Below are 24,515 nucleotides of genomic sequence, written 5' to 3' on the forward strand. Positions count from 1 at the left end.
GATCCTGGGATTGAGATGCTGGCCTCTTCTGCCCCTCGGACCTGCTTGATCCATCCTGGTGCCCTGTGTCTGGTCGGAGTTTTATCGCCCCGCTCCTGTGAAGGACGGCCCCATGAGGACAGTTGAGGGTTATACCTGTTAAAACTGTTAATATTATAGTCAGGCTGTCTGTTGTTGCCCAAATGAGGATGGGTTCCCTTTTGAGTCTGGTTCCTCTCGAGGTTTCTTCCTCATGTCGTCTGAGGGAGTTTTTCCTTGCCACCGTCGCCACAGGCTTGCTCATTGGGGACAGATTAGGGATAAAATTAGCTCATGTTTTAAGTCGTTCAAATTCTGTAAAGCTGCTTTGCGACAATGTTTATTGTTAAAAGCGCTATACAAATAAACTTGATTTGATTTGATTTGAAATACAAACCTTTCACCAAGTGATCACTGCAAACTCGAGCATGTTTCGACTCGGCTCGCTTCGATTTCAGCGAGAGGTTCGAAAGCCACCTTTCTCGACGTCTTTTTGTGAAATCCTGTGTTCGTTCACCCTTTTTTATTCATTCATGCGGAACCCTGAAGAAACTTAGCAGTTTCATGGTTTGATCGATTTGAACAACGCAAGCGTAAGGCATTTTTCATGCCAGCAATGCACCTTCTCCGTACAAACGCTTTGTCGACTGAGCTTCGGTAGACCACCAGCTAAAGTTTTGAATAACTAATGAGGCGGATGTGACGTCATGTGAAACCCAGCAATAGAGCTCTGTGGGATATTTGTGCAAACATTAGACTCAATCCCAGAATGCAATGCAGCTCCAAGATGTAGAGCCGAGATGACAAGGGCGATGTTGTTGATGGCGGTATTTGCATGAAATTTGAAACACTGGAAGCTGATCTAGTTGAGCAGGTGATAGAACTGGATAAAAAAAAAGACTAAAGCGCCGCTGCATCGCTCTCTTTAGGTATAGAGATGAAGCGAGGACCATATCTGAATAGCGCACTGTGGGTAGACGAATACATCAGTGAAAGAAGTCAAGTTAGATTTTTATTTTATTACTAAATAGAAACAAAATCACATGTTAATTATATATAAAAAAAAAAAAATCAATATACAGAGTGGATTCCCCCCCCCTTTTCATTAACATGAGTGCTTTTAAAAAAAATAATAACTTTAATGACTTTAGAGTTGTTTGTTACGGAGCTCAAACAATGATACGGTCACAAACACACTGCGATTTCGCTTTCATTCAAACTGCAGCACACCTAGTGGCCATGTAGAGAACTGCACGTGGAGTTGCTTGGGTTGTCGGTTTGATTTGTGTTCCTGTTACAGAAGCAGAAGAGTGCTTCCCAGTTCCACATGCAAAGGGAGGACAGAAAAAAAAAAAAGACACTTTTTTCCCCTCTAAAAACTTTAAACACCTGATACAACGTGCTATATTTATTAAGACCTGAGTGAACGTGTGTGTGAAAGAGAACCGTAAGCACGAAAAGAACGTCACCTGTTCTCTCTCTCGTACAGCTCTTTCGACGTGCGCTGAAGGCTCTCGATCTCCTGGCTGGTCTTCAGTCGGATGTGCTCCAGCTCGTCCCTCAGTTTGTTCTCGTACTCGGTCTTATAGTGATCCCTGGTGGAGAAGCGGATCATGAAAACAATCTAAGTCATCCAAAATTGACCGAATTACAGTCAGTCAATGAGATAAAACTGTCGATTAAGTGCATGTAAGAAAGTGTTTTATTTTTTAAAGAGATTAAATCAGAAAATGGTGCAAAATTTTCTGGTTTGAATCATGAAAAACTCTTTTATAAAACAAAACCAGAGATAAATGTCAGACAAAGCTGCTCTTACGTTAATAATTCTACCAAATCATTCAATGTTTGCGATATTATTTTTCCACTGTTCATCTGCTGCGGCTCAAAAAGCCTGAAAGCATCTCATCATCACTGGTAAACAAACAGAGACCCGACATGCCGTTTCTGACTATTTTCAACATTCCTAATAAATAGAGGTGGGCGGCATGGTGGTGTAGTGGTTAGCGCTGTCGCCTCACAGCAAGAAGGTCCGGGTTCGAGCCCCGTGGCCGGCGAGGGCCTTTCTGTGTGGAGTTTGCATGTTCTCCTCGTGTCCGCGTGGGTTTCCTCCGGGTGCTCCGGTTTCCCCCACAGTCCAAAGACATGCAGGTTAGGTTAACTGGTGACTCTAAATTGACCGTAGGTGTGAATGTGAGTGTGAATGGTTGTCTGTGTCTATGTGTCAGCCCTGTGATGACCTGGCGACTTGTCCAGGGTGTACCCCGCCTTTCGCCCATAGTCAGCTGGGATAGGCTCCAGCTTGCCTGCGACCCTGTAGAAGGATAAAGCGGCTAGAGATGATGAGATGAGAATAAATAGAGCTAACTGATGTTAACTACATACTCGTCCAGTGTTAGACCATGCATCAGTAGTTCTCATCTCATCTCATTATCTGTAGCCGCTTTATCCTGTTCTACAGGGTCGCAGGCAAGCTGGAGCCTATCCCAGCTGACTACGGGCGAAAGGCGGGGTACACCCTGGACAAGTCGCCAGGTCATCACAGGGCTGACACATAGACACAGACAACCATTCACACTCACATTCACACCTACGGTCAATTTAGTGTCACCAATTAAAGCTCAAAGGCAACGGTTTTCAATTTATGCACATTTGAAACTTTATAAGTTAAAAAAAAAACTCTGTAATTTTCTTCTGGTCCCAAGAAGTATTGTTAATAACTAATAATTAAAATAAGTTAGCGTGGATCGCGGCGAATTTCTGTTTGGCGATTTTCATGACCACTCAGCGCGTGACGTCATTCAAGACAAACAAACCGCTTGAGTTGAGTCCACTTCCGTTTACTTGCATTGCCGTTCGGCTTGAGTGCAGACGTGCGTTCAGGAATTTCCAAAGAAAACCCCCATGCCTTATTGTTGTGCAATGAACTGTAACAACGGGACAAGTTCAGGAAGAAGTTTTTACCTTTTTCCGAGAGAGGAGACAAGGCGGAGCGAGAGGGTTGGCTTTTTCCGGAAGAGGAGAAGAGGCGGAGCGAGAGGGTTGGCTTTTTCCGAAAAAGGAGACGAGGCGGAGAGAGTGGATTGACATTTTCTGAAAGGGGAGAAGAGGCGGAGAGAGTGGATTGGCTTTTTCCGGAAGAGGCGGAGAGAGTGGATTGGCTTTTTCCGAAAAAGGAGAAGAGGCGGAGCGAGTGGATTGGCTTTTTCCGGAAGAGGAGACGAGGCAGAGAGAGTGGATTGACTTTTTCCGAAAGAGGAGAAGAGGCGGACAGAGTGGATTGGCTTTTTCCAAAAGAGGAGACGAGACAGAGTGAGAGGGTTGGCTTTTTCCGGAAGAGGAGACGAGGCGGAGCGAGAGGGTTGGCTTTTTCCCGGAAGAGGAGACGAGGCGGAGTGAGAGGGTTGGCTTTTTCCGAAAAAGGAGACGAGGAAGAGCAACAGGGTTGGCTTTTTCCCGGAAGAGGAGATGAGGCGGAGCGAAAGGGTCGGCTTTTTCAGAAAAAGGAGACGAGGCGGAGCGAGAGGGTTGGCTTTTTCAGAAAAAGGAGACGAGGCGGAGCGAGAGGGTTGGCTTTTTCAGAAAAAGGAGACGAGGCGGAGCAAGAGGGTTGGCTTTTTCCGAAAAAGGAGACGAGGCGGAGTGAGAGGGTTGGCTTTTTCCAGAAGAGGAGACGAGGCGGAGCGAGAGGGTTGGCTTTTTCAGAAAAAGGAGACGAGGCGGAGCGAGAGGGTTGGCTTTTTCCGAAAAAGGAGACGAGGCGGAGCGAAAGGGTTGGCTTTTTCCAGAAGAGGAGACGAGGCGGAGAGAGTGGATTGTGCGCGTGAAGCCAGAGGGTTGGCAGCTGGGTAAATACACCACTCTTTGCTCCAATCACTTTTTGAAGAACCCCCATCTGTTGGAGAGTTCAGGTGTCAGTGTCGGACAGAGAAGCTCAAACCTGACGCTGTTCCGACAAAATTCGAACACAAAATCAAGCAGTCAAAGAAGAAATGCTCAAGCAAAAAGGAGAAGATTGGAGGTAAACATTCTTACTTTTTTCATTTAAATGCTTGGTAGTTGAAAAAAAAAAATCATTGATAGATGTCAGGCCTGATATATTGACACCGGGAAATACCGCGGACGGCAGGCTAATGTGGCCTACCGGCGCACTGTCAAGTAATCGTTACCTGTATCCACTATGGTTTCGCAACGGCCATAGGTTCATACGTATATGGTTTCACCTCTCGATATTCAGTTTGGAGAGTTCCTACTTCAAAATAGCTATCGCTTTCAGACATTTTACACAACCTCTCGCCACCAAAGTCCGTACACGTATGCTCGGTTCGCAGGTAAACACAGAGCTGCTCCCAGTCTGTTTGGCTTCCATGACGTCACGACGACGGTCCCCTGGCAGTAAAAGTGCGTGTGAGTGAGATGTAAACAAACCTTCGGAACTTGCGCAAACCAGTATATTTTAACCGTTTTATTCAAAAGGTGCAAATTAGACACCAGGAAGATTGAATTCGCTTTTTGGGTCGTTCTAGAAAATAAAAGTTGATATTCTGCGTTCCACCTCCGACCCTTGCCTATGACCTTTAACCTAACCTGCATGTCTTTGGACTGTGGGGGAAACCGGAGCACCCGGAGGAAACCCACGAGGAGAACATGGAAACTCCACACAGAAAGGAGAACGGTCAGACTGGGTCCAACTCAAATAATCACTCTTTACAAAGGTGGTGAGCAGAAAAGCATCTCACAAACGCACAACATGAAGCAGAAAGGTTACAAGAGCAGAAAACTGGAAAGGTTACTAAATTCATACTCAAACGTTCCTTGAAACAGGAGTTTCAGTGTTACGTTAAGTGATTCGTGGTAGTTATTTATTGCATCGTACAAACGTAATCGACACTTCATGCAAAATTTATCCCATTTATCTTCTCTCAATTTTCTCACAACATTTGATGAGTCGTCTTGCTCTTTCGGCTGCTCCTGTACATTCGGGGTCGACACAGTGGATCTGTTCCGCATATTTGATTTGGCGTACACTAACGTTCAAAAGTTTGGGGTCACCCAGACAATTTTGTGTTTTCCATGAAAAGTCACACTTTTATTTACCACCATAAGTTGTAAAATGAATAGAAAATATAGTCAAGACATTTTTCTGGCCATTTTGAGCATTTAATCGACCCCACAAATGTGATGCTCCAGAAACTCAGGCCATGTACACACGTAGCCGGGTATTTTTAAAACCGAACATTTTCCCCCCCTCCGTTTATACAAATGTTTTATCCACACCACCTCGTCTTCGAAAAAAATCCCTTCCACACATAACCGAACATCTGCGTTTTCAATCACATTCATAAGCATTCCAAACCTGTAGATGGCATTATTTCCCCAAATTCTACCCCCTAATCACATCAGAATAGCCCTCTGTTGGCGTCACTTCCGCCTAAACATAAAACATGGCGCCAAGCTCGTTCGTCTGGACAGACTCGGAGACAGAATCGCTTCTAAACACAATTTTGGAGTATAAACTTCAAAAGACGCAAGAAAACGTTGATTGGGAATCTTGTCAAAGCAAATATGTGGACATACTGACCCTGTCTTTGGAGCAGTAGTTGGGCTTCTAAAATTAAACATGTAAATAGCACCTGCACAATAATTAATGCTTTCAAGGCACTACTCCGATCCATTACTCTTTGTCCATGCTTAATCTGGCTTCTGCAGTAAACAAAGGTCGCACGTTTGACGTCAGGGCAGATTTGTTGTCATTTTTTTGGCGCAGATTGTGACGTTCTAAAACACAAAACTCCGGTTATCTCTGTCTACATGAAAAGGCATACAAAAATCTTCACTTTGCCCGAAGTTTTTTTTAAATATTCGTTTTTGATGTGTTTTCATGTGGATGACAGGCCAAAACGTAGAAAAATATCTTCGATTTAGCAGATACCCGGCTACGTGTGGACGGGGTCTCAATCTGCTCAAAGGAAGGTCAGTTTTATAGCTTCTCTAAGGCTACGTTCACACTGCAGGCTGAAGTGACTCAAATCCGATCTTTTCGCCCATATGTGACCTGTATCCGATCTTTTATTGACAATATGAACGACACAGATCCGATTTTTTCAAATCCGACCCAGGCCGTTTGGATATGTGGTCCTAATTCCGATTCCTATCCGCTCTTTTCATATGCGACTTCAGTCTGAACCGCCAGGTCGCATTCATCCGACTTACACGTCATCAACAAGCCACAAACGTCACTATTCTGCGCTGAAGTAGGCGGCGGGTCTCTCAAAAAAAGTTACAACAACATGGCGCATAATCACGGGCGCAGATAGAGGGGGGGACTCGTCGTCCCACCCAGATTTAAATTCACCTCGTTCGGTCCCCCCCACTTATAGGGAGGAAAAAACGTCTATGCTGTCTTTCTTTGCATAAGGCAAACCTCACGGAAAAATCAAAAGACTAATTACCATTCGGTTTATTGAGGTGCACAGCAGTGTATACATAGTTGCAACAACTCACATAAAACAAAACAAAGACTGATATTCGGTTGGTTGAGCTGCGCAGACTGCACAGGTTGCGAGCTCGAGCTTGGTTGCTATGGTAACCCACAACAAGTTTGACAGGCATATCGGGGTTGGGGTTGGTTTGCTGGCAGCTTTGTCCCCCCCCCCAGTTCAAAAAACGTATCTGCGCCCCTGCGCATGACATCAATGCGAGGGACGCTTCGGGCTGTGAAGGTTCTGAATCTTCTCAATGGAAGGACGCAGAGGTTAGGGAGCTGATTTCCATTTGGGGGGATGCAGCTATTCAAGCTAGATTGGATGGGTCATACCGCAACCGGGCGGTTTTACTTCCGTAAACACTGGCCATGCTCACTGCGTGTGACGTCGTCGTATCCTGCAATGCGCATGCGGAACACTTTTAGGTCGCTTTTCGTTCATACTGAGGATCACATACAAGTCGCATATATTTGTTAATGTGAACGACCTCACAAAAAAATTGGATTTCACAAAAAAATCGGAATTGAGCATTAAGCCTTGCAGTGTGAACGTAGCGTAAAGAGCTCAACTGTTTTCAGCTGTGCTAACATGATTGTACAAGGGTTTTCTAATCATCCATTAGCCTTCTGAGGCAATGAGCAAACACATTGTACCATTAGAACACTGGAGTGAGAGTTGCTGGAAATGGGCCTCTATACACCTATGGAGATATTGCACCAAAAACCAGACATTTGCAGCTAGAAGAGTCATTTACCACATTAGCAATGTATAGAGTGGATTTCTGATTAGTTTAAAGTGATCTTCATTGAAAAGAACAGTGCTTTTCTTTCAAAAATAAGGACATTTCAAAGTGACCCCAAACTTTTGAACGGTACTGTATGTCCACATTCACTGGATATGAGCAATCATGCACCCTGATTGGCTACTCTACTACGAGGATATCAGCTCATATACTGCGAGTAGAGAAAAACAAAATGGCGGAGCGTGTTGCTGAACCAACCGAGAATGAAATAAAAACTCTCCTCGAAAAAAAAAAATGGAATGAAAGTATCTTTTTTTATTTTTCAAGAATTATTATTACAGCATTTTTCACAAATTGCTCCTGTCATTTCGCTGCCGGTTTGTTTCCGTTCTAAGCGGAAATGATTTTGTCGGACGTTTTGTATGACGTTTTTATCGAATTTGCAAAAAATAAAAATAATGCTCCGTTTATCAAAATCCAGTGAATGTGAATAGAATAAAACAGTTATGCCGCTCAGTCTCGTCGTACATGGGTTATAGTGAACTCTGTGCTACGCGCCTCGTCGGCTATCTGCTCATGTACGACTTGATTTCATGGAATAACCGTTAAAGGAACAGTCCACCGTATTTCCATAATGAAATATGCTCTTATCTGAATTGAGACGAGCTGCTCCGTACCTATCCGAGCTTTGCGCGACCTCCCAGTCAGTCAGACGCAGTCAGACGCGCTGTCACTCCTGTTAGCAATGTAGCTAGGCTCAGCATGGCCAATGGTATTTTTTGGGGCTGTAGTTAGATGCGACCAAACTCTTCCGCGTTTTTCCTGTTTACATAGGTTTATATGACCAGTGACATGAAACAAGTTCAGTTACACAAATTGAAACGTAGCGATTTTCTATGCTATGGAAAGTGCGCACTATAATGACAGGCGTACTAACACCTTCTGCGCGCTTCGGCAGCGCATTGATACGGAGCTCAGATATCAATGTGCTGCCGAAGCGCACAGAAGGTGTTAGTACGCCTGTCATTATAGTGCGGACTTTCCATAGCATAGAAAATCGCTACGTTTCAATTTGTGTAACTGAACTTGTTTCATGTCACTGGTCATATAAACCTATGTAAACAGGAAAAACGCGGAAGAGTTTGGTCGCATCTAACTACAGCCCCAAAAAATACCATTGGCCATGCTGAGCCTAGCTACATTGCTAACAGGAGTGACAGCGCGTCTGACTGACTGGGAGGTCGCGCAAAGCTCGGAGAGGTACGGAGCAGCTCGTCTCAATTCAGATAAGAGCATATTTCATTATGGAAGTACGGTGGACTGTTCCTTTAAATGCAGCTATCCAGAAGAGACTCGGTTAAGAGTCTCTTGAAAGAAGAACGGGACGACTTAGATTTGAAGGCTTCTTGAATTGAATTCCTGATTTTAGCACCAGGAAAACCGGTGCGAAATTTTGCCTAATTAGTTCCGGTTTTCAGAAGGTAGCACGACTTCTTACTGCCAAGTCTAGTGTTAAATTGATATAATGATATATTCTACTTACAGATGTAAAGAAACAATTTACATGAAGAATTAAGCAGAACTCTGCATCCGATACTGATAAGGCTGAGCGATAGCAGCCTAAGTTATCTAACGTCACAGAACGAGATTAAAATCATAAACGTAATCGTTATGCACGGACCTAGAAGCCACGTATTTGTCGTAAACCTCCTCCCTGGCCTTCTTGCAGTCCTCCAGCTGAACCTGCAGCCTCTCCAGACGCTCCTCCTCATGGGCACAGCGTATGTTCAGCTCCATGTTCTGCCTGTTCAGGTAGTCCTTATCCTTCTGGAGCAGAGTCACGGACTGCTGCAGTGTGGCCGCCTGGATGGTGTAAAAACACAGAATGGGATCAAATAGAGATATGAGGTTCTCGGGAGCTGCGGTGTTCGGTATGTATATTAATATTACCTCTTTACTGAGATCGTTCCTCTCCTTGGTCAGTGAGGTTTGCGTCAGGTCCATTATCTCCTGCTTCTTCCTCAGCTCTCGGACCTCCGACTCGTAGCTGTCTCGCTCTCTGAGAGAATCGAATTTATCAATTATTTTTGGATTTGGTGCATTCACGTGCACAATAATAAAAATCAGATGTCATGTAAGCAAGGCGCAATATTTCCTCGATGTCCATTAAGAAGATTTATAAAAATTAAAAAAAAGCCTTTGTTCGATTTGCAAATACACCTGACCATCGCACCTGTATGTCCATGTTGAACATCCCATTCCAGATTTATTCCCTCTTTCCTGTTATTATTATCATAATTATTATAAGCGCCGCTCTTCTGTGAAGGCACTAGATTTTGGGGCGTGGCTCTGGGGATGTGTTCATTTAGCTACAAGAGCATTAGACTACGTTCAGACTGCACCCTGAAACGATCCATATCCGATTTTTTTGCCCATATGTGACCTGTATCCGATTTGTTATTGACAATCTGAACGACACAGATCCGATTTTTTCACATGCGACCCAGGCCGCTTGGATATGTGGTCCTAATTCCGATGCATATCCGTTATTTTCACATGCGACTGCAGTCTGACCGGACAGGTCGCATTCATGCCACCTACACGTCATCAACAAGAGACAAACGCCACTATTCTGCGTTGGCTAATCCCGGCTCTTTGGTGGAAAACAACAACATTTGTACAGTTTTCAGAAATTAAATAGACTTTTATAGAATTGATCAAGCTAATGGTGGATTTGGTAGGGACCTGGATGTTGATCTGTTAGCCTGATTAAATAAAACAGTTTCTATAACTGATTTATAACTTAAACCATCCTGTATTACAAGATTATAAGATTGTTCTGGAAATTTCCAGTAATTTGACACCTTCGGTCTCATTAGTCTGCTGCCCACATTAATCAGATTATTGTGTGAGTTCCGCCGCCACCACAAAAACCACATCGCCAGGTCTCGCCTCATCTCCATCGCAAACTGCACTGGTGTTTCTGCACCTTGAGCCAGCGCTGAGAGAAGTTGCAGAATTCAGCTGGCTATAAACAATCTAAATAAATATTTATAAAAATGTAGAAAAAGTTTATTAATATGACAAAATAAATATGTGCAAATTATTAAGCCTGAATTAAGAGTTTGGTAATACAGCGGCCGTATCCCAAATGACTGCCTACTGAAGCTCGAGTGCACTATATAGAGTTTAAAAATCCATTACTTCCTAGTAACATGTAGTGCACTTATATAGAAATTAGAGCGACATTTAGGAGTCAACCCTCGTTACCAGGCTACACGTTTTCATTTCAGTTCAGAAACAAAAACACACACGAGACCTCACACTTCAACACTAACCAGATAATTAAACAAACAAAAAAGAAATCATTAAACATGAAGAGTGCGCTTTTTTTTGTTTACGTATTATGTAGATGTGCTTATTACGTGTCAATTTGCGCATGCGGGACACTTTTGGGTCGTTTTCCGTTCATATTGGAGATCGCATACAAGTCTCATATAATTGGTAATGTGAACGGCCTAACAAAAAAATCGGATTTCACAACAAATCGGATATGGGTCGTTTCAGGTTGCAGTCTGAACGTAGTGTTCGTGAGATCAGGGACAGGGTTCTGTCCGGGACACTCGAGTTCAGGACCCTCGAGTTCTTCCACTCCAACTTTAAACGCACGACATCTTCATGGAGCTTGCTTTGTGCTCCATGAAGACAGATTTGTAGCCTGGGCCCGCCCATCCTAAGCGTGACGCAACATGAGGGCCTGTTGCGAGCTTAGTCTGGCCAGGCAAGCTATCTACAGCTCTTCCAAGCTCCGGAAAAATCGAGAGCCAATCAACTTTGAGCATCTCCAACGGCCCTGGGTAGAGGCGTGTTCAAGGCAGTGACGTAGTAGAACTGCGACCGGAAGCCATAGATTGTTTACAGAATCATGCTGTATTGAAAGCATTCAACAGGAAGTTCTCATTGAAAACGGAGCAAAGAGCAGCCCTGGAGGTATTTATTGAAAGGAAGGACGTTTTCGCCTTGCTCCCGACCGGCTTCGGTAAGAGTTTAATCTACCAGTTAGCCCCACTGGTAGCCAAATCAATGGGGCTCAGCGAGAATCCTATCGTCGCGTCACATACGTCAGAGGAAAGAGTGATGTGATTGGTTTAAGCTTCGTCACAGCCTTTTCTGGCTTCGACCAGTAGCAAACTGAGGCATTTCAGGGAGGCGGGTCAACCACGGGCTCTGGGAAATGGTTGGGCTGAATATCTTGGCCAGACCAATAGCTCGGAGAGCTTTGAAGTCGCGTTAGCCAGACTAACAGATTTGGGCCTCTTGGTTCCGCTGAAGGGAAATTTTAATTCTATAGCATCCAAAAAAAAAAACATTCTATATAATTGAGTGCGTTCAGCTTTGTAGAAGAAGTTTGGAGAAGAACCGCATATAAAAGTGTGATGGTCAGGTGTCTGAACAGTGTACATCAATCTCAAAAAGATAGCAATCCAAAGATCCAAATAATCGCCAAAATAAAGTCAGAACAAAATCTGTCCTGCCATCAAAACACCCATGACGACCAAAACATCAAACAGAACTGAAATGAGACAGGACCAACCTCCATGACAAACTGTTCATCAACAAAGGACTGAATTTTGTTCCTCGAGGGAAGAAGATCGACCCAAAACGTGCACCAGAACTGAATTCGCATGATAAATGAGAGAGGAGATCCAATTCTAGTCAGAAGAAATGTATTAAGTTGTATTAAGTAATCTGTCAGGCCTTTCGATGATAATTTGTGCTACACCCTGTACGGTATTTGGGCTTTTTCCGTCGCGATACAGGGTAATTTGGGTTTTTCTGCACGCGCAAAGTGCCGTTTTCCCAGCGCTCTGTGTTTAAACCTGCTGCTGCTTTTTTAGCTACAAAGTTATGAAAAAATAAAGAAATCTATGAATGTTATTTTTACCTTTTTTGCAAAATGTCTACAGCATTAATCCGTCTTGACGTACGTGACAAAAATAATTACAACCCCGATTCCAAAAAAGTTGGGACAAAGTACAAATTGTAAATAAAAACGGAATGCAATAATTTACAAATCTCAAAAACTGATATTGTATTCACAATAGAACATAGACAACATATCAAATGTCGAAAGTGAGACATTTTGAAATTTCATGCCAAATATTGGCTCATTTGAAATTTCATGACAGCAACACATCTCAAAAAAGTTGGGACAGGGGCAATAAGAGGCTGGAAAAGTTAAAGGTACAAAAAAGGAACAGCTGGAGGACCAAATTCCAACTCAAAGAGCATCTTGGAGTGGCAGCGGCTCTCAGAAGTAAAGATGGGAAGAGGATCACCAACCCCCCTAATTCTGCGCCGACAAATAGTGGAGCAATATCAGAAAGGAGTTCGACAGAGTAAAATTGCAAAGAGTTTGAACATATCATCTACAGTGCATAATATCATCAAAAGATTCAGAGAATCTGGAAGAATCTCTGTGCGTAAGGGTCAAGGCCGGAAAACCATACTGGGTGCCCGTGATCTTCGGGCCCTTAGACGGCACTGCATCACATACAGGCATACTGCTGTATTGGAAATCACAAAATGGGCTCAGGAATATTTCCAGAGAACATTATCTGTGAACACAATTCACCGTGCCATCCACCGTTGCCAGCTAAAGCTCTATAGTTCAAAGAAGAAGCCGTATCTAAACATGATCCAGAAGCGCAGACGTCTTCTCTGGGCCAAGGCTCATTTAAAATGGACTGTGGCAAAGTGGAAAACTGTTCTGTGGTCAGACGAATCAAAATTTGAAGTTCTTTATGGAAATCAGGGACGCCATGTCATTCGGACTAAAGAGGAGAAGGACAACCCGAGTTGTTATCAGCGCTCAGTTCAGAAGCCTGCATCTCTGATGGTATGGGGTTGCATTAGTGCGTGTGGCATGGGCAGCTTACACATCTGGAAAGACACCATCAATGCTGAAAGGTATATCCAGGTTCTAGAGCAACATATGGTCCCATCCAGACGACGTCTCTTTCAGGGAAGACCTTGCATTTTCCAACATGACAATGCCAAACCACATACTGCATCAATTACAGCATCATGGCTGCGTAGAAGAAGGGTCCGGGTACTGAACTGGCCAGCCTGCAGTCCAGATCTTTCACCCATAGAAAACATTTGGCGCATCATAAAACGGAAGATACGACAAAAAAGACCTAAGACAGTTGAGCAGCTAGAATCCTGCATTAGACAAGAATGGGTGAACATTCCTATCCCTAAACTTGAGCAACTTGTCTCCTCAGTCCCCAGACGTTTACAGACTGTTGTAAAGAGAAAAGGGGATGTCTCACAGTGGGAAACATGGCCTTGTCCCAACTTTGAGATGTGTTGTTTTCATGAAATTTAAAATCACCCAGTTTTTCTCTTTAAATGATACATTTTCTCAGTTTAAACATTTGATATGTCATCTATGTTCTATTCTGAATAAAATATGGAATTTTGAAACTTCCACATCATTGCATTCCGTTTTTATTCACAATTTGTACTTTGTCCCAACTTTTTTGGAATCGGGGTTGTAAAACCATAATAAATTGCAATGGAATTGAATTTATTGACTGGTTATATAATGACCTTTCTTATTTTAACATAAGATACATATTTTAGCCCTTAATTTGGGAAATAACTGGTACCACTGAAAGCAAATAAAAATAAATGTATAGTTTATTCACAAATGCACTCTATAAACCATAAGCATATTGAGTTTGGGTCTTGGCTATCACCAACATGCACCAGAGTACAGGAAATCACAAGTACTAGATAGAAAATTGCCCCCCATTCAACTACACACCCACTTTTGGTGAAGGGTATGACTTTCCGAAATTTTCCCTTATTTTGAGTTAAAAATCTGGGAAATATCCCTTTTTTTCAAACCTCAAAGTTGACAGGTATGGCATAAGTTGACCTGATTACGAATTCGTTCGCAAAAAATTGACAAGGCAACAACCAAATGTTGTCGCGGATACAAGCGGCCGAAATGAGTTTCCTTCGCAGGGTGGCTGGGTGCTCCCTTAGGAGATAGGGTGAGAAGCACAGTCACTCGGGAGGAGCTCGGAGTAGAGCCGCTGCTCCTCCACATCGAGAGGAATCAGCTGAGGTGGCTCGGGCATCTTTTTCGGATGCCTCCTGGACGCCTCCCTGGGGAGGTGTTCCAGGCATGTCCCCCCGGGAAAGACCCAGGACATGCTGGAGGGACTATGTCTCTCGGCTGGCCTGGGAACGCCTCGGTGTTCTTCCCGAGGAGCTGGCCGAGGTGTCTGGGGAAAGGGAAGTTTGGGCTTCCATGCTTAGACTGCTGCCTCCGCGACCCGGTCCCGGATAAAGCGGAAGAAGACGAGAGACAACCAAATGTTGTGCAGAAGGTCGAGTAATTTCAAATAAAACAATCAGAACTGAGATCCATCGAGAACTGAAGGAGGGAGGAGACACGATTTGACTGGAAATAAACAAAGCTGTAAACAAATTGTTTGCAACAGGAAAATCAACAAACAAAATGACTACGTTCTGTTCCCTGCGTGAAGATCGACCCAAAACATCGATCGCTGGATGAAATCAGAGAGGAGATAAAATTCTAGCGAGAGGCCTGGGAAATTGGCCTAATTAGTAACTCGTTAGCAAAAAATTTGACAAAAAACAACCAAGTTTTGTACGGAGTAGTGAGTTCTTTCAAACAACAATGGGAACGGAAATCTGCGGAGAACTGATTTAACGGAATTATAGAAGACGGACGTGACGCCATGGCAACAGCTCAGACGTGTGTAATCAGTGCACGCAAACGCGCCGGTCCACGCCCTCACCGCTTCACTGTGTCATAGTTCTGATGTTTGTAGTCTCCTTCCTGGATGAGCTGCTTGGTGTCGGCCAGCTCCAGCACCAGCCTTTGGCAGCGGATCTCCAGCTCCGAGCGCGCTCTTCTCTCATCCTCATAACTCTGGATTATAAGGGAAAAAAAAAAAATCAATCAGTTTAAAGCCCAGAGTGATGATCAATACCAAACGACTAAATCTTACACTGTTCTCAGTAGCTCCTCCTACTGCTGACTCACTCTGTATTAAGATCAAGTCCACAGATCTGCCATTTTCTCATAATCTCTGTGCTACCAGCTTCCTCGATTGCTCTCTAGATTCAATTTCTTACGATCGGTAATGCAGATTCAACAAACAAACATTCTCTCAAGTCTGAAAAGTGAAAGGAAAATGGCGAGAAGGTCTTCTGTACCTCCATGAGGGATTTGATTTGCTTGCGATGGCTGTCCAGGTCGTCCACCAGGTGGTTGTTCTTCACCTGCAGCTCGGTCGCCAGAGCTCTTAATGGTGTAACCACCTCGTAGAAGCGCACCTGGATCCACAGTGGAAGTGATTCAAGCTGTAATCATTTACACACACACACTTATGAGCGGCATGTCTGTGGGTGACCCAGCGTGCTCACCGCTACATATTCAGGGATGGAGAGCTTGTCTTCAGGAAGAGCTCTCAGTTCCAGATACTTTTCCTCGCTCAGCTCGACGTCTCTCAGGCTGCGCCGGATGTCGCTGGCCCGCTCGCACAGCTGCCTGTTGGTGTCCTCCAGCTGCTTCTGCCGCACCAAGATGGTGTCCATCTCCTGTTTCATCAGAGCCTGCTGCTTCCTGTGACCAACACAACAAACTCCACGTCAGTGTTAGTGTCAGTGCTGACTGTCGCACCACAGGGGTGTAACGATGGACAGGTTATAATCAGGGCTTTGAACAAGTTCAAGGAACGAAAACGAAAACCGGGAACTTTTTCTATTTCACATGGAACAGAAACGAAACCAGAGACTTTTATTTTTTATGTTCCGGAACAGAAACGCTTATTAAAAATAATGGTAACCGGTTAATACCGGTTTTTATTTCGTTCCTCAAAGTTTCCGTAGCCTACAAATAAAAAAAGTCATTCTTCTCCTGCGCAAGTTTCTATGACCCGCTGGGGTTCACTTCCTGTGTGACGTTCGCTGACTGAATGGAGAGAGCGGGAGGGTGGACTACTATCACGTCTCCACATCTTAAATAAGAGGTAAATATTGCAGTCTATCGTTATTCGAAAACGTCAGTTTCAAACACGATATCAATATATTTGTCCACGTTAATGAGAGGCTCGCGAACATTAAATGACGTTAACCTCTGTTAGCCTATCAATGCATAGGGCCTGACTAGCCTTTGGTAACACACTAAACGAATTATCTTTCATTTTTGGCACTTTTTCTGTTTGTGTAGATGGGAAGACATACTGAGAATCCAAATCGCCAACATTTGAAATAATAATTGTTTTGAATTATTTCTTGTCTTATTTAATGAAGGTTGTAATAGAATTAGCCTACATTTGGCTTAAGCTGGATGAGACAGAGACATAATTTTATAGCCATTTGTTAAACAGCTGACAGGGAACGTAATTAACCGTTCCGGGAACGAAATTTTTTTGTTCTAACCGGTTCGGGAACGCCTATTTAATGGTGGAACCCAAAACCGGAAATGTTAAAATTCCGTTTCTGTTCGGAACGAACCAATAGGAAAAAAATTCTGGTTCAAAGCCCTGGTTATAATAAAGGCTTCAGTGTTCTTCTGCATGTTCTTTTAGGTGTTTAGGAATCATAAGAATGAAACCGAGGTGTCGCTGCTCTCAGTAGGGGAGCGGACTATCTAGGCACCTGAGGTGGGGGTCTGGATTAAAGAGAACACATTTTTAAGAGATGATTAGTGTCCGTCTGTCTTCTTCTGCCTGTCTGTCTGTCCCCATCCTCCTGTCAGTCCTTGTCTGGACACAGATGGACAGACAGGAGGACGGATACAGAAGGACACAAGGGGACGGACAGGAAGACGGACACGGACTGACAGGAGGATGTCCTCCTGTCCGTCCATCCGTGTCCCTCTGCATCCCTGCGTCCGTCCATCCGTGTCCCTCTGCATCCCTGCGTCCATCCTCCTGTCCATCTGTGTCCATCTATCTGTCTCTGTCCTCCTGTCCATCCATCTGTGTCCTTCCTCCTGTCCATACTGACCACTAACCTGTTCTCATCCTGCTGCATTTTGAGCTGGCTGTCCAGGCGAAGGGTGAGGATCTGCTTCTGATGCAGCGTGTCATTCAGCTGTTCCTCCAGCTCCTCCATCTACATCACACACACACACACACACACACAATCAATCCAACCTCACCTGAAGAAAAGTAACATCACTGCATCCTTGTGATTCCTCACTTTGGTTAGGTGTTCCATTTTGAGGTTGTCGATGATGAGGTTTTTCTGCGACACCTCGATTTTCAGGAGCTGGATGTTGTGCAGAAGCTCCTTCCTCTCCAGCACCTGCTTGGTGACCTTGTGAGTGCTGCTTTTCTCATCTGAGGACGAGATGTCCTCCGTGGGCACCGTGGTCTCCAGACTGATCTCCTCCGACTCCAGTGAGCTGGAGATATTCACTCGCTGACCGTCCTTCTGCTTTTTAGGGGCCATGTTCCAGCCCACCTTAAACACCAGGGGAAATGTAAATGAATAAAGGAGTGTGATTTGTAGGGAAAACAGTCAAACCAACATACACACACATACAGAGAGAGAGAGACAGACAGACAGAGAGAGGGACAGAGAGACGGACAGAGCGAAAGAGACAGACAGACAGAGCGAAAGAGACAGACAGACAGAGCGAAAGAGACAGACAGACAGAGCGAAAGAGACAGACAGACAGAGAGAGGGACAGAGCGAAAGAGACAGACAGACAGAGAGAGGGACAGAGCGAAAGAGACAGACAGACAGAGAGAGGGACAGAGCGAAAGAGACAGACAGACAGAGAGAGGGACAGAGCGAAAGAGACAGACAGACAGAGAGAGGGACAGAGCGAAAGAGACAGACAGACAGAGAGAGGGACAGAGCGAAAGAGACAGACAGACAGAGAGAGGGACAGAGCGAAAGAGACAGACAGACAGAGAGAGGGACAGAGCGAAAGAGACAGACAGACAGAGAGAGGGACAGAGCGAAAGAGACAGACAGACAGAGAGAGAGGGACAGAGCGAAAGAGACAGACAGACAGAGAGAGAGGGACAGAGCGAAAGAGACAGACAGACAGAGAGAGGGACAGAGCGAAAGAGACAGACAGACAGAGAGAGGGACAGAGCGAAAGAGACAGACAGACAGAGAGAGAGGGACAGAGCGAAAGAGACAGACAGACAGAGAGAGAGGGACAGAGCGAAAGAGACAGACAGACAGACAGACAGAGAGAGAGGGACAGAGCGAAAGAGACAGACAGACAGACAGAGAGAGAGGGACAGAGCGAAAGAGACAGACAGACAGACAGACAGAGAGAGAGGGACAGAGCGAAAGAGACAGACAGACAGAGAGAGAGGGACAGAGCGAAAGAGACAGACAGACAGAGCGAAAGAGACAGACAGACAGAGAGAGAGGGACAGAGCGAAAGAGACAGACAGACAGAGAGAGAGGGACAGAGCGAAAGAGACAGACAGACAGAGAGAGAGGGACAGAGCGAAAGAGACAGACAGACAGAGAGAGAGGGACAGAGCGAAAGAGACAGACAGACAGCGAGAGGGACAGAGCGAAAGAGACAGACAGACAGACAGACAGAGGGACAGAGCGAAAGAGACAGACAGACAGACAGAGGGACAGAGCGAAAGAGACAGACAGACAGACAGACAGACAGACAGACAGACAGAGGGACAGAGCGAAAGAGACAGACAGACAGAGAGGGACAGAGCGAAAGAGACAGACAGACAGACAGACAGAGAGAGACAGAGCGAAAGAGACAGACAGACAGACAGACAGAGAGAGAGGGACAGAGCGAAAGAGACAGACAGACAGCGAGAGGGACAGAGTGAAAGAGACAGACAGACAGCGAGAGGGACAGAGCGAAAGAGACAGACAGACAGAGAGAGGGACAGAGCGAAAGAGACAGACAGACAGACAGACAGAGGGACAGAGCGAAAGAGACAGACAGACAGAGAGAGGGACAGAGCGAAAGAGACAGACAGACAGAGAGAGGGACAGAGCGAAAGAGACAGACAGACAGAGAGAGGGACAGAGCGAAAGAGACAGACAGACAGAGAGAGGGACAGAGCGAAAGAGACAGACAGACAGAGAGAGGGACAGAGCGAAAGAGACAGACAGACAGAGAGAGGGACAGAGCGAAAGAGACAGACAGACAGAGAGAGGGACAGAGCGAAAGAGACAGACAGACAGAGAGAGGGACAGAGCGAAAGAGACAGACAGACAGAGAGAGGGACAGAGCGAAAGAGACAGACAGACAGAGAGAGGGACAGAGCGAAAGAGACAGACAGACAGAGAGAGGGACAGAGCGAAAGAGACAGACAGACAGAGAGAGGGACAGAGCGAAAGAGACAGACAGACAGAGAGAGGGACAGAGCGAAAGAGACAGACAGACAGAGGGACAGAGCGAAAGAGACAGACAGACAGACAGACAGAGGGACAGAGCGAAAGAGACAGACAGACAGAGAGAGGGACAGAGCGAAAGAGACAGACAGACAGACAGACAGACAGACAGAGGGACAGAGGGAAAGAGACAGACAGACAGCGAGAGGGACAGAGCGAAAGAGACAGACAGACAGACAGAGAGAGGGACAGAGCGAAAGAGACAGACAGACAGACAGAGAGAGGGACAGAGCGAAAGAGACAGACAGACAGACAGACAGACAGAGCGAAAGAGACAGACAGACAGCGAGAGGGACAGAGCGAAAGAGACAGACAGACAGAGAGAGGGACAGAGCGAAAGAGACAGACAGAGAGAGGGACAGAGCGAAAGAGACAGACAGACAGAGAGAGGGACAGAGCGAAAGAGACAGACAGACAGACAGACGGACAGAGCGAAAGAGACAGACAGACAGACAGACAGACAGAGGGACAGAGCGAAAGAGACAGACAGACAGAGGGACAGAGCGAAAGAGACAGACAGACAGACAGACAGAGGGACAGAGCGAAAGAGACAGACAGACAGCGAGAGGGACAGAGTGAAAGAGACAGACAGACAGAGAGAGGGACAGAGCGAAAGAGACAGACAGACAGAGAGAGGGACAGAGCGAAAGAGACAGACAGACAGACAGACAGAGGGACAGAGCGAAAGAGACAGACAGACAGACAGACTGAGGGACAGAGCGAAAGAGACAGACAGACAGAGAGAGGGACAGAGCGAAAGAGACAGACAGACAGAGAGAGGGACAGAGCGAAAGAGACAGACAGACAGAGAGAGGGACAGAGCGAAAGAGACAGACAGACAGACAGACAGAGGGACAGATCGAAAGAGACAGACAGACAGACAGACAGAGGGACAGAGCGAAAGAGACAGACAGACAGACAGAGGGACAGAGCGAAAGAGACAGACAGACAGCGAGAGGGACAGAGCGAAAGAGACAGACAGACAGAGAGAGGGACAGAGCGAAAGAGACAGACAGACAGACAGCGAGAGGGACAGAGCGAAAGAGACAGACAGACAGAGAGAGGGACAGAGCGAAAGAGACAGACAGACAGACAGACAGACAGACAGAGGGACAGAGGGACAGAGCGAAAGAGACAGACAGACAGAGAGAGGGACAGAGCGAAAGAGACAGACAGACAGAGAGAGGGACAGAGCGAAAGAGACAGACAGACAGAGAGAGGGACAGAGCGAAAGAGACAGACAGATAGAGAGAGGGACAGAGCGAAAGAGACAGACAGACAGAGAGAGGGACAGAGCGAAAGAGACAGACAGACAGAGAGAGGGACAGAGCGAAAGAGACAGACAGACAGAGAGAGGGACAGAGCGAAAGAGACAGACAGACAGAGAGAGGGACAGAGTGAAAGAGACAGACAGACAGACAGAGGGACAGAGCGAAAGAGACAGACAGACAGACAGACAGAGCGAAAGAGACAGACAGACAGAGAGAGGGACAGAGCGAAAGAGACAGACAGACAGACAGACAGACAGAGGGACAGAGGGAAAGAGACAGACAGACAGCGAGAGGGACAGAGCGAAAGAGACAGACAGACAGAGAGAGGGACAGAGCGAAAGAGACAGACAGACAGACAGAGAGAGGGACAGAGCGAAAGAGACAGACAGACAGACAGACAGAGCGAAAGAGACAGACAGACAGCGAGAGGGACAGAGCGAAAGAGACAGACAGACAGAGAGAGGGACAGAGCGAAAGAGACAGACAGAGAGAGGGACAGAGCGAAAGAGACAGACAGACAGAGAGAGGGACAGAGCGAAAGAGACAGACAGACAGAGAGAGGGACAGAGCGAAAGAGACAGACAGACAGACAGACAGACGGACAGAGCGAAAGAGACAGACAGACAGACAGACAGACAGAGAGACAGAGCGAAAGAGACAGACAGACAGAGGGACAGAGCGAAAGAGACAGACAGACAGACAGAGGGACAGAGCGAAAGAGACAGACAGACAGCAAGAGGGACAGAGCGAAAGAGACAGACAGACAGAGAGAGGGACAGAGCGAAAGAGACAGACAGACAGAGAGAGGGACAGAGCGAAAGAGACAGACAGACAGACAGACAGAGGGACAGAGCGAAAGAGACAGACAGACAGACAGACAGAGGGACAGAGCGAAAGAGACAGACAGACAGACAGACTGAGGGACAGAGCGAAAGAGACAGACAGACAGAGAGAGGGACAGAGCGAAAGAGACAGACAGACAGACAGACAGAGGGACAGAGCGAAAGAGACAGACAGACAGACAGACAGAGGGACAGAGCGAAAGAGACAGACAGACAGACAGAGGGACAGAGCGAAAGAGACAGACAGACAGCGAGAGGGACAGAGCGAAAGAGACAGACAGACAGAGAGAGGGACAGAGCGAAAGAGACAGACAGACAGACAGACAGAGAGAGGGACAGAGCGAAAGAGACAGACAGACAGAGAGAGGGACAGAGCGAAAGAGACAGACAGACAGACAGAGAGGGACAGAGCGAAAGAGACAGACAGACAGAGAGGGACAGAGCGAAAGAGACAGACAGACAGAGAGGGACAGAGCGAAAGAGACAGACAGACAGAGAGGGACAGAGCGAAAGAGACAGACAGACAGAGAGGGACAGAGCGAAAGAGACAGACAGACAGAGAGGGACAGAGCGAAAGAGACAGACAGACAGAGAGGGACAGAGCGAAAGAGACAGACAGACAGAGAGGGACAGAGCGAAAGAGACAGACAGACAGAGAGAGAGAGGGACAGAGCGAAAGAGACAGACAGACAGAGAGAGAGAGGGACAGAGCGAAAGAGACAGACAGACAGAGAGAGAGGGACAGAGCGAAAGAGACAGACAGACAGAGAGAGAGGGACAGAGCGAAAGAGACAGACAGACAGAGAGAGAGGGACAGAGCGAAAGAGACAGACAGACAGAGAGAGAGGGACAGAGCGAAAGAGAGACAGACAGAGAGAGAGGGACAGAGCGAAAGAGACAGACAGACAGAGAGAGAGGGACAGAGCGAAAGAGACAGACAGACAGCGAGAGGGACAGAGCGAAAGAGACAGACAGACAGCGAGAGGGACAGAGCGAAAGAGACAGACAGACAGACAGACAGAGGGACAGAGCGAAAGAGACAGACAGACAGACAGAGGGACAGAGCGAAAGAGACAGACAGACAGCGAGAGGGACAGAGCGAAAGAGACAGACAGACAGAGAGAGGGACAGAGCGAAAGAGACAGACAGACAGACAGAGAGAGGGACAGAGCGAAAGAGACAGACAGACAGACAGACAGACAGAGAGAGAGAGGGACAGAGCGAAAGAGACAGACAGACAGACAGAGAGAGGGACAGAGCGAAAGAGACAGACAGACAGAGAGAGAGGGACAGAGCGAAAGAGACAGACAGACAGAGAGAGGGACAGAGCGAAAGAGACAGACAGACAGAGAGAGAGAGGGACAGAGCGAAAGAGACAGACAGACAGACAGAGAGAGAGAGGGACAGAGCGAAAGAGACAGACAGACAGACAGAGAGAGAGAGGGACAGAGCGAAAGAGACAGACAGACAGACAGAGAGAGAGAGGGACAGAGCGAAAGAGACAGACAGACAGAGAGAGAGAGGGACAGAGCGAAAGAGACAGACAGACAGAGAGAGAGGGACAGAGCGAAAGAGACAGACAGACAGCGAGAGGGACAGAGCGAAAGAGACAGACAGACAGCGAGAGGGACAGAGCGAAAGAGACAGACAGACAGCGAGAGGGACAGAGCGAAAGAGACAGACAGACAGCGAGAGGGACAGAGCGAAAGAGAGAGAGAGGGACAGAGCGAAAGAGACAGACAGACAGAGAGAGAGAGGGACAGAGCGAAAGAGACAGACAGACAGAGAGAGAGAGGGACAGAGCGAAAGAGACAGACAGACAGAGAGAGAGAGGGACAGAGCGAAAGAGACAGACAGACAGAGAGAGAGGGACAGAGCGAAAGAGACAGACAGACAGAGAGAGAGGGACAGAGCGAAAGAGACAGACAGACAGAGAGAGAGGGACAGAGCGAAAGAGACAGACAGACAGAGAGAGAGGGACAGAGCGAAAGAGAGACAGACAGAGAGAGAGGGACAGAGCGAAAGAGACAGACAGACAGAGAGAGAGGGACAGAGCGAAAGAGACAGACAGACAGAGAGAGAGGGACAGAGCGAAAGAGACAGACAGACAGAGAGAGAGGGACAGAGCGAAAGAGACAGACAGACAGACAGAGAGAGGGACAGAGCGAAAGAGACAGACAGACAGACAGAGAGAGGGACAGAGCGAAAGAGACAGACAGACAGACAGAGAGAGAGAGGGACAGAGCGAAAGAGACAGACAGACAGACAGAGAGAGAGAGGGACAGAGCGAAAGAGACAGACAGACAGACAGACAGAGAGAGGGACAGAGCGAAAGAGACAGACAGACAGACAGAGAGAGGGACAGAGCGAAAGAGACAGACAGACAGAGAGAGAGGGACAGAGCGAAAGAGACAGACAGACAGAGAGAGAGGGACAGAGCGAAAGAGACAGACAGACAGAGAGAGAGGGACAGAGCGAAAGAGACAGACAGACAGAGAGAGAGGGACAGAGCGAAAGAGACAGACAGACAGAGAGAGAGGGACAGAGCGAAAGAGACAGACAGACAGACAGACAGACAGACAGACAGACAGAGCGAAAGAGACAGACAGACAGCGAGAGGGACAGAGCGAAAGAGACAGATAGACAGAGAGAGGGACAGAGCGAAAGAGACAGACAGACAGACAGAGGGACAGAGTGAAAGAGACAGACAGACAGC

At 46.5% G+C, this 24,515-nt stretch overlaps 1 protein-coding gene across 2 annotated transcripts in view; it reads right to left on the reverse strand.

Moving 5' to 3' along the window:
• The window catches only part of pibf1 (progesterone immunomodulatory binding factor 1), a 152,926-nt gene that overhangs the window by 123,314 nt on the left and 5,097 nt on the right, over window positions 1–24,515 (reverse strand). For both annotated transcript variants that reach the window (XM_060899022.1, XM_060899023.1), the window contains exons 2-9: window positions 17,494–17,757; window positions 17,306–17,406; window positions 15,712–15,910; window positions 15,502–15,621; window positions 15,081–15,214; window positions 9,193–9,301; window positions 8,924–9,105; window positions 1,488–1,613 (exon numbers count right to left, since the gene is read on the reverse strand). In XM_060899022.1, the coding sequence (XP_060755005.1) occupies window positions 1,488–1,613; window positions 8,924–9,105; window positions 9,193–9,301; window positions 15,081–15,214; window positions 15,502–15,621; window positions 15,712–15,910; window positions 17,306–17,406; window positions 17,494–17,745 (1,223 nt within the window). In that variant the 5' untranslated portion in view covers window positions 17,746–17,757. The remainder of the gene's footprint in view (window positions 1–1,487; window positions 1,614–8,923; window positions 9,106–9,192; window positions 9,302–15,080; window positions 15,215–15,501; window positions 15,622–15,711; window positions 15,911–17,305; window positions 17,407–17,493; window positions 17,758–24,515) is intronic.

Source organism: Neoarius graeffei, chromosome 18 (assembly GCF_027579695.1).
Source record: "Neoarius graeffei isolate fNeoGra1 chromosome 18, fNeoGra1.pri, whole genome shotgun sequence".
Taxonomy (NCBI): Eukaryota; Metazoa; Chordata; class Actinopteri; order Siluriformes; family Ariidae; genus Neoarius; species Neoarius graeffei.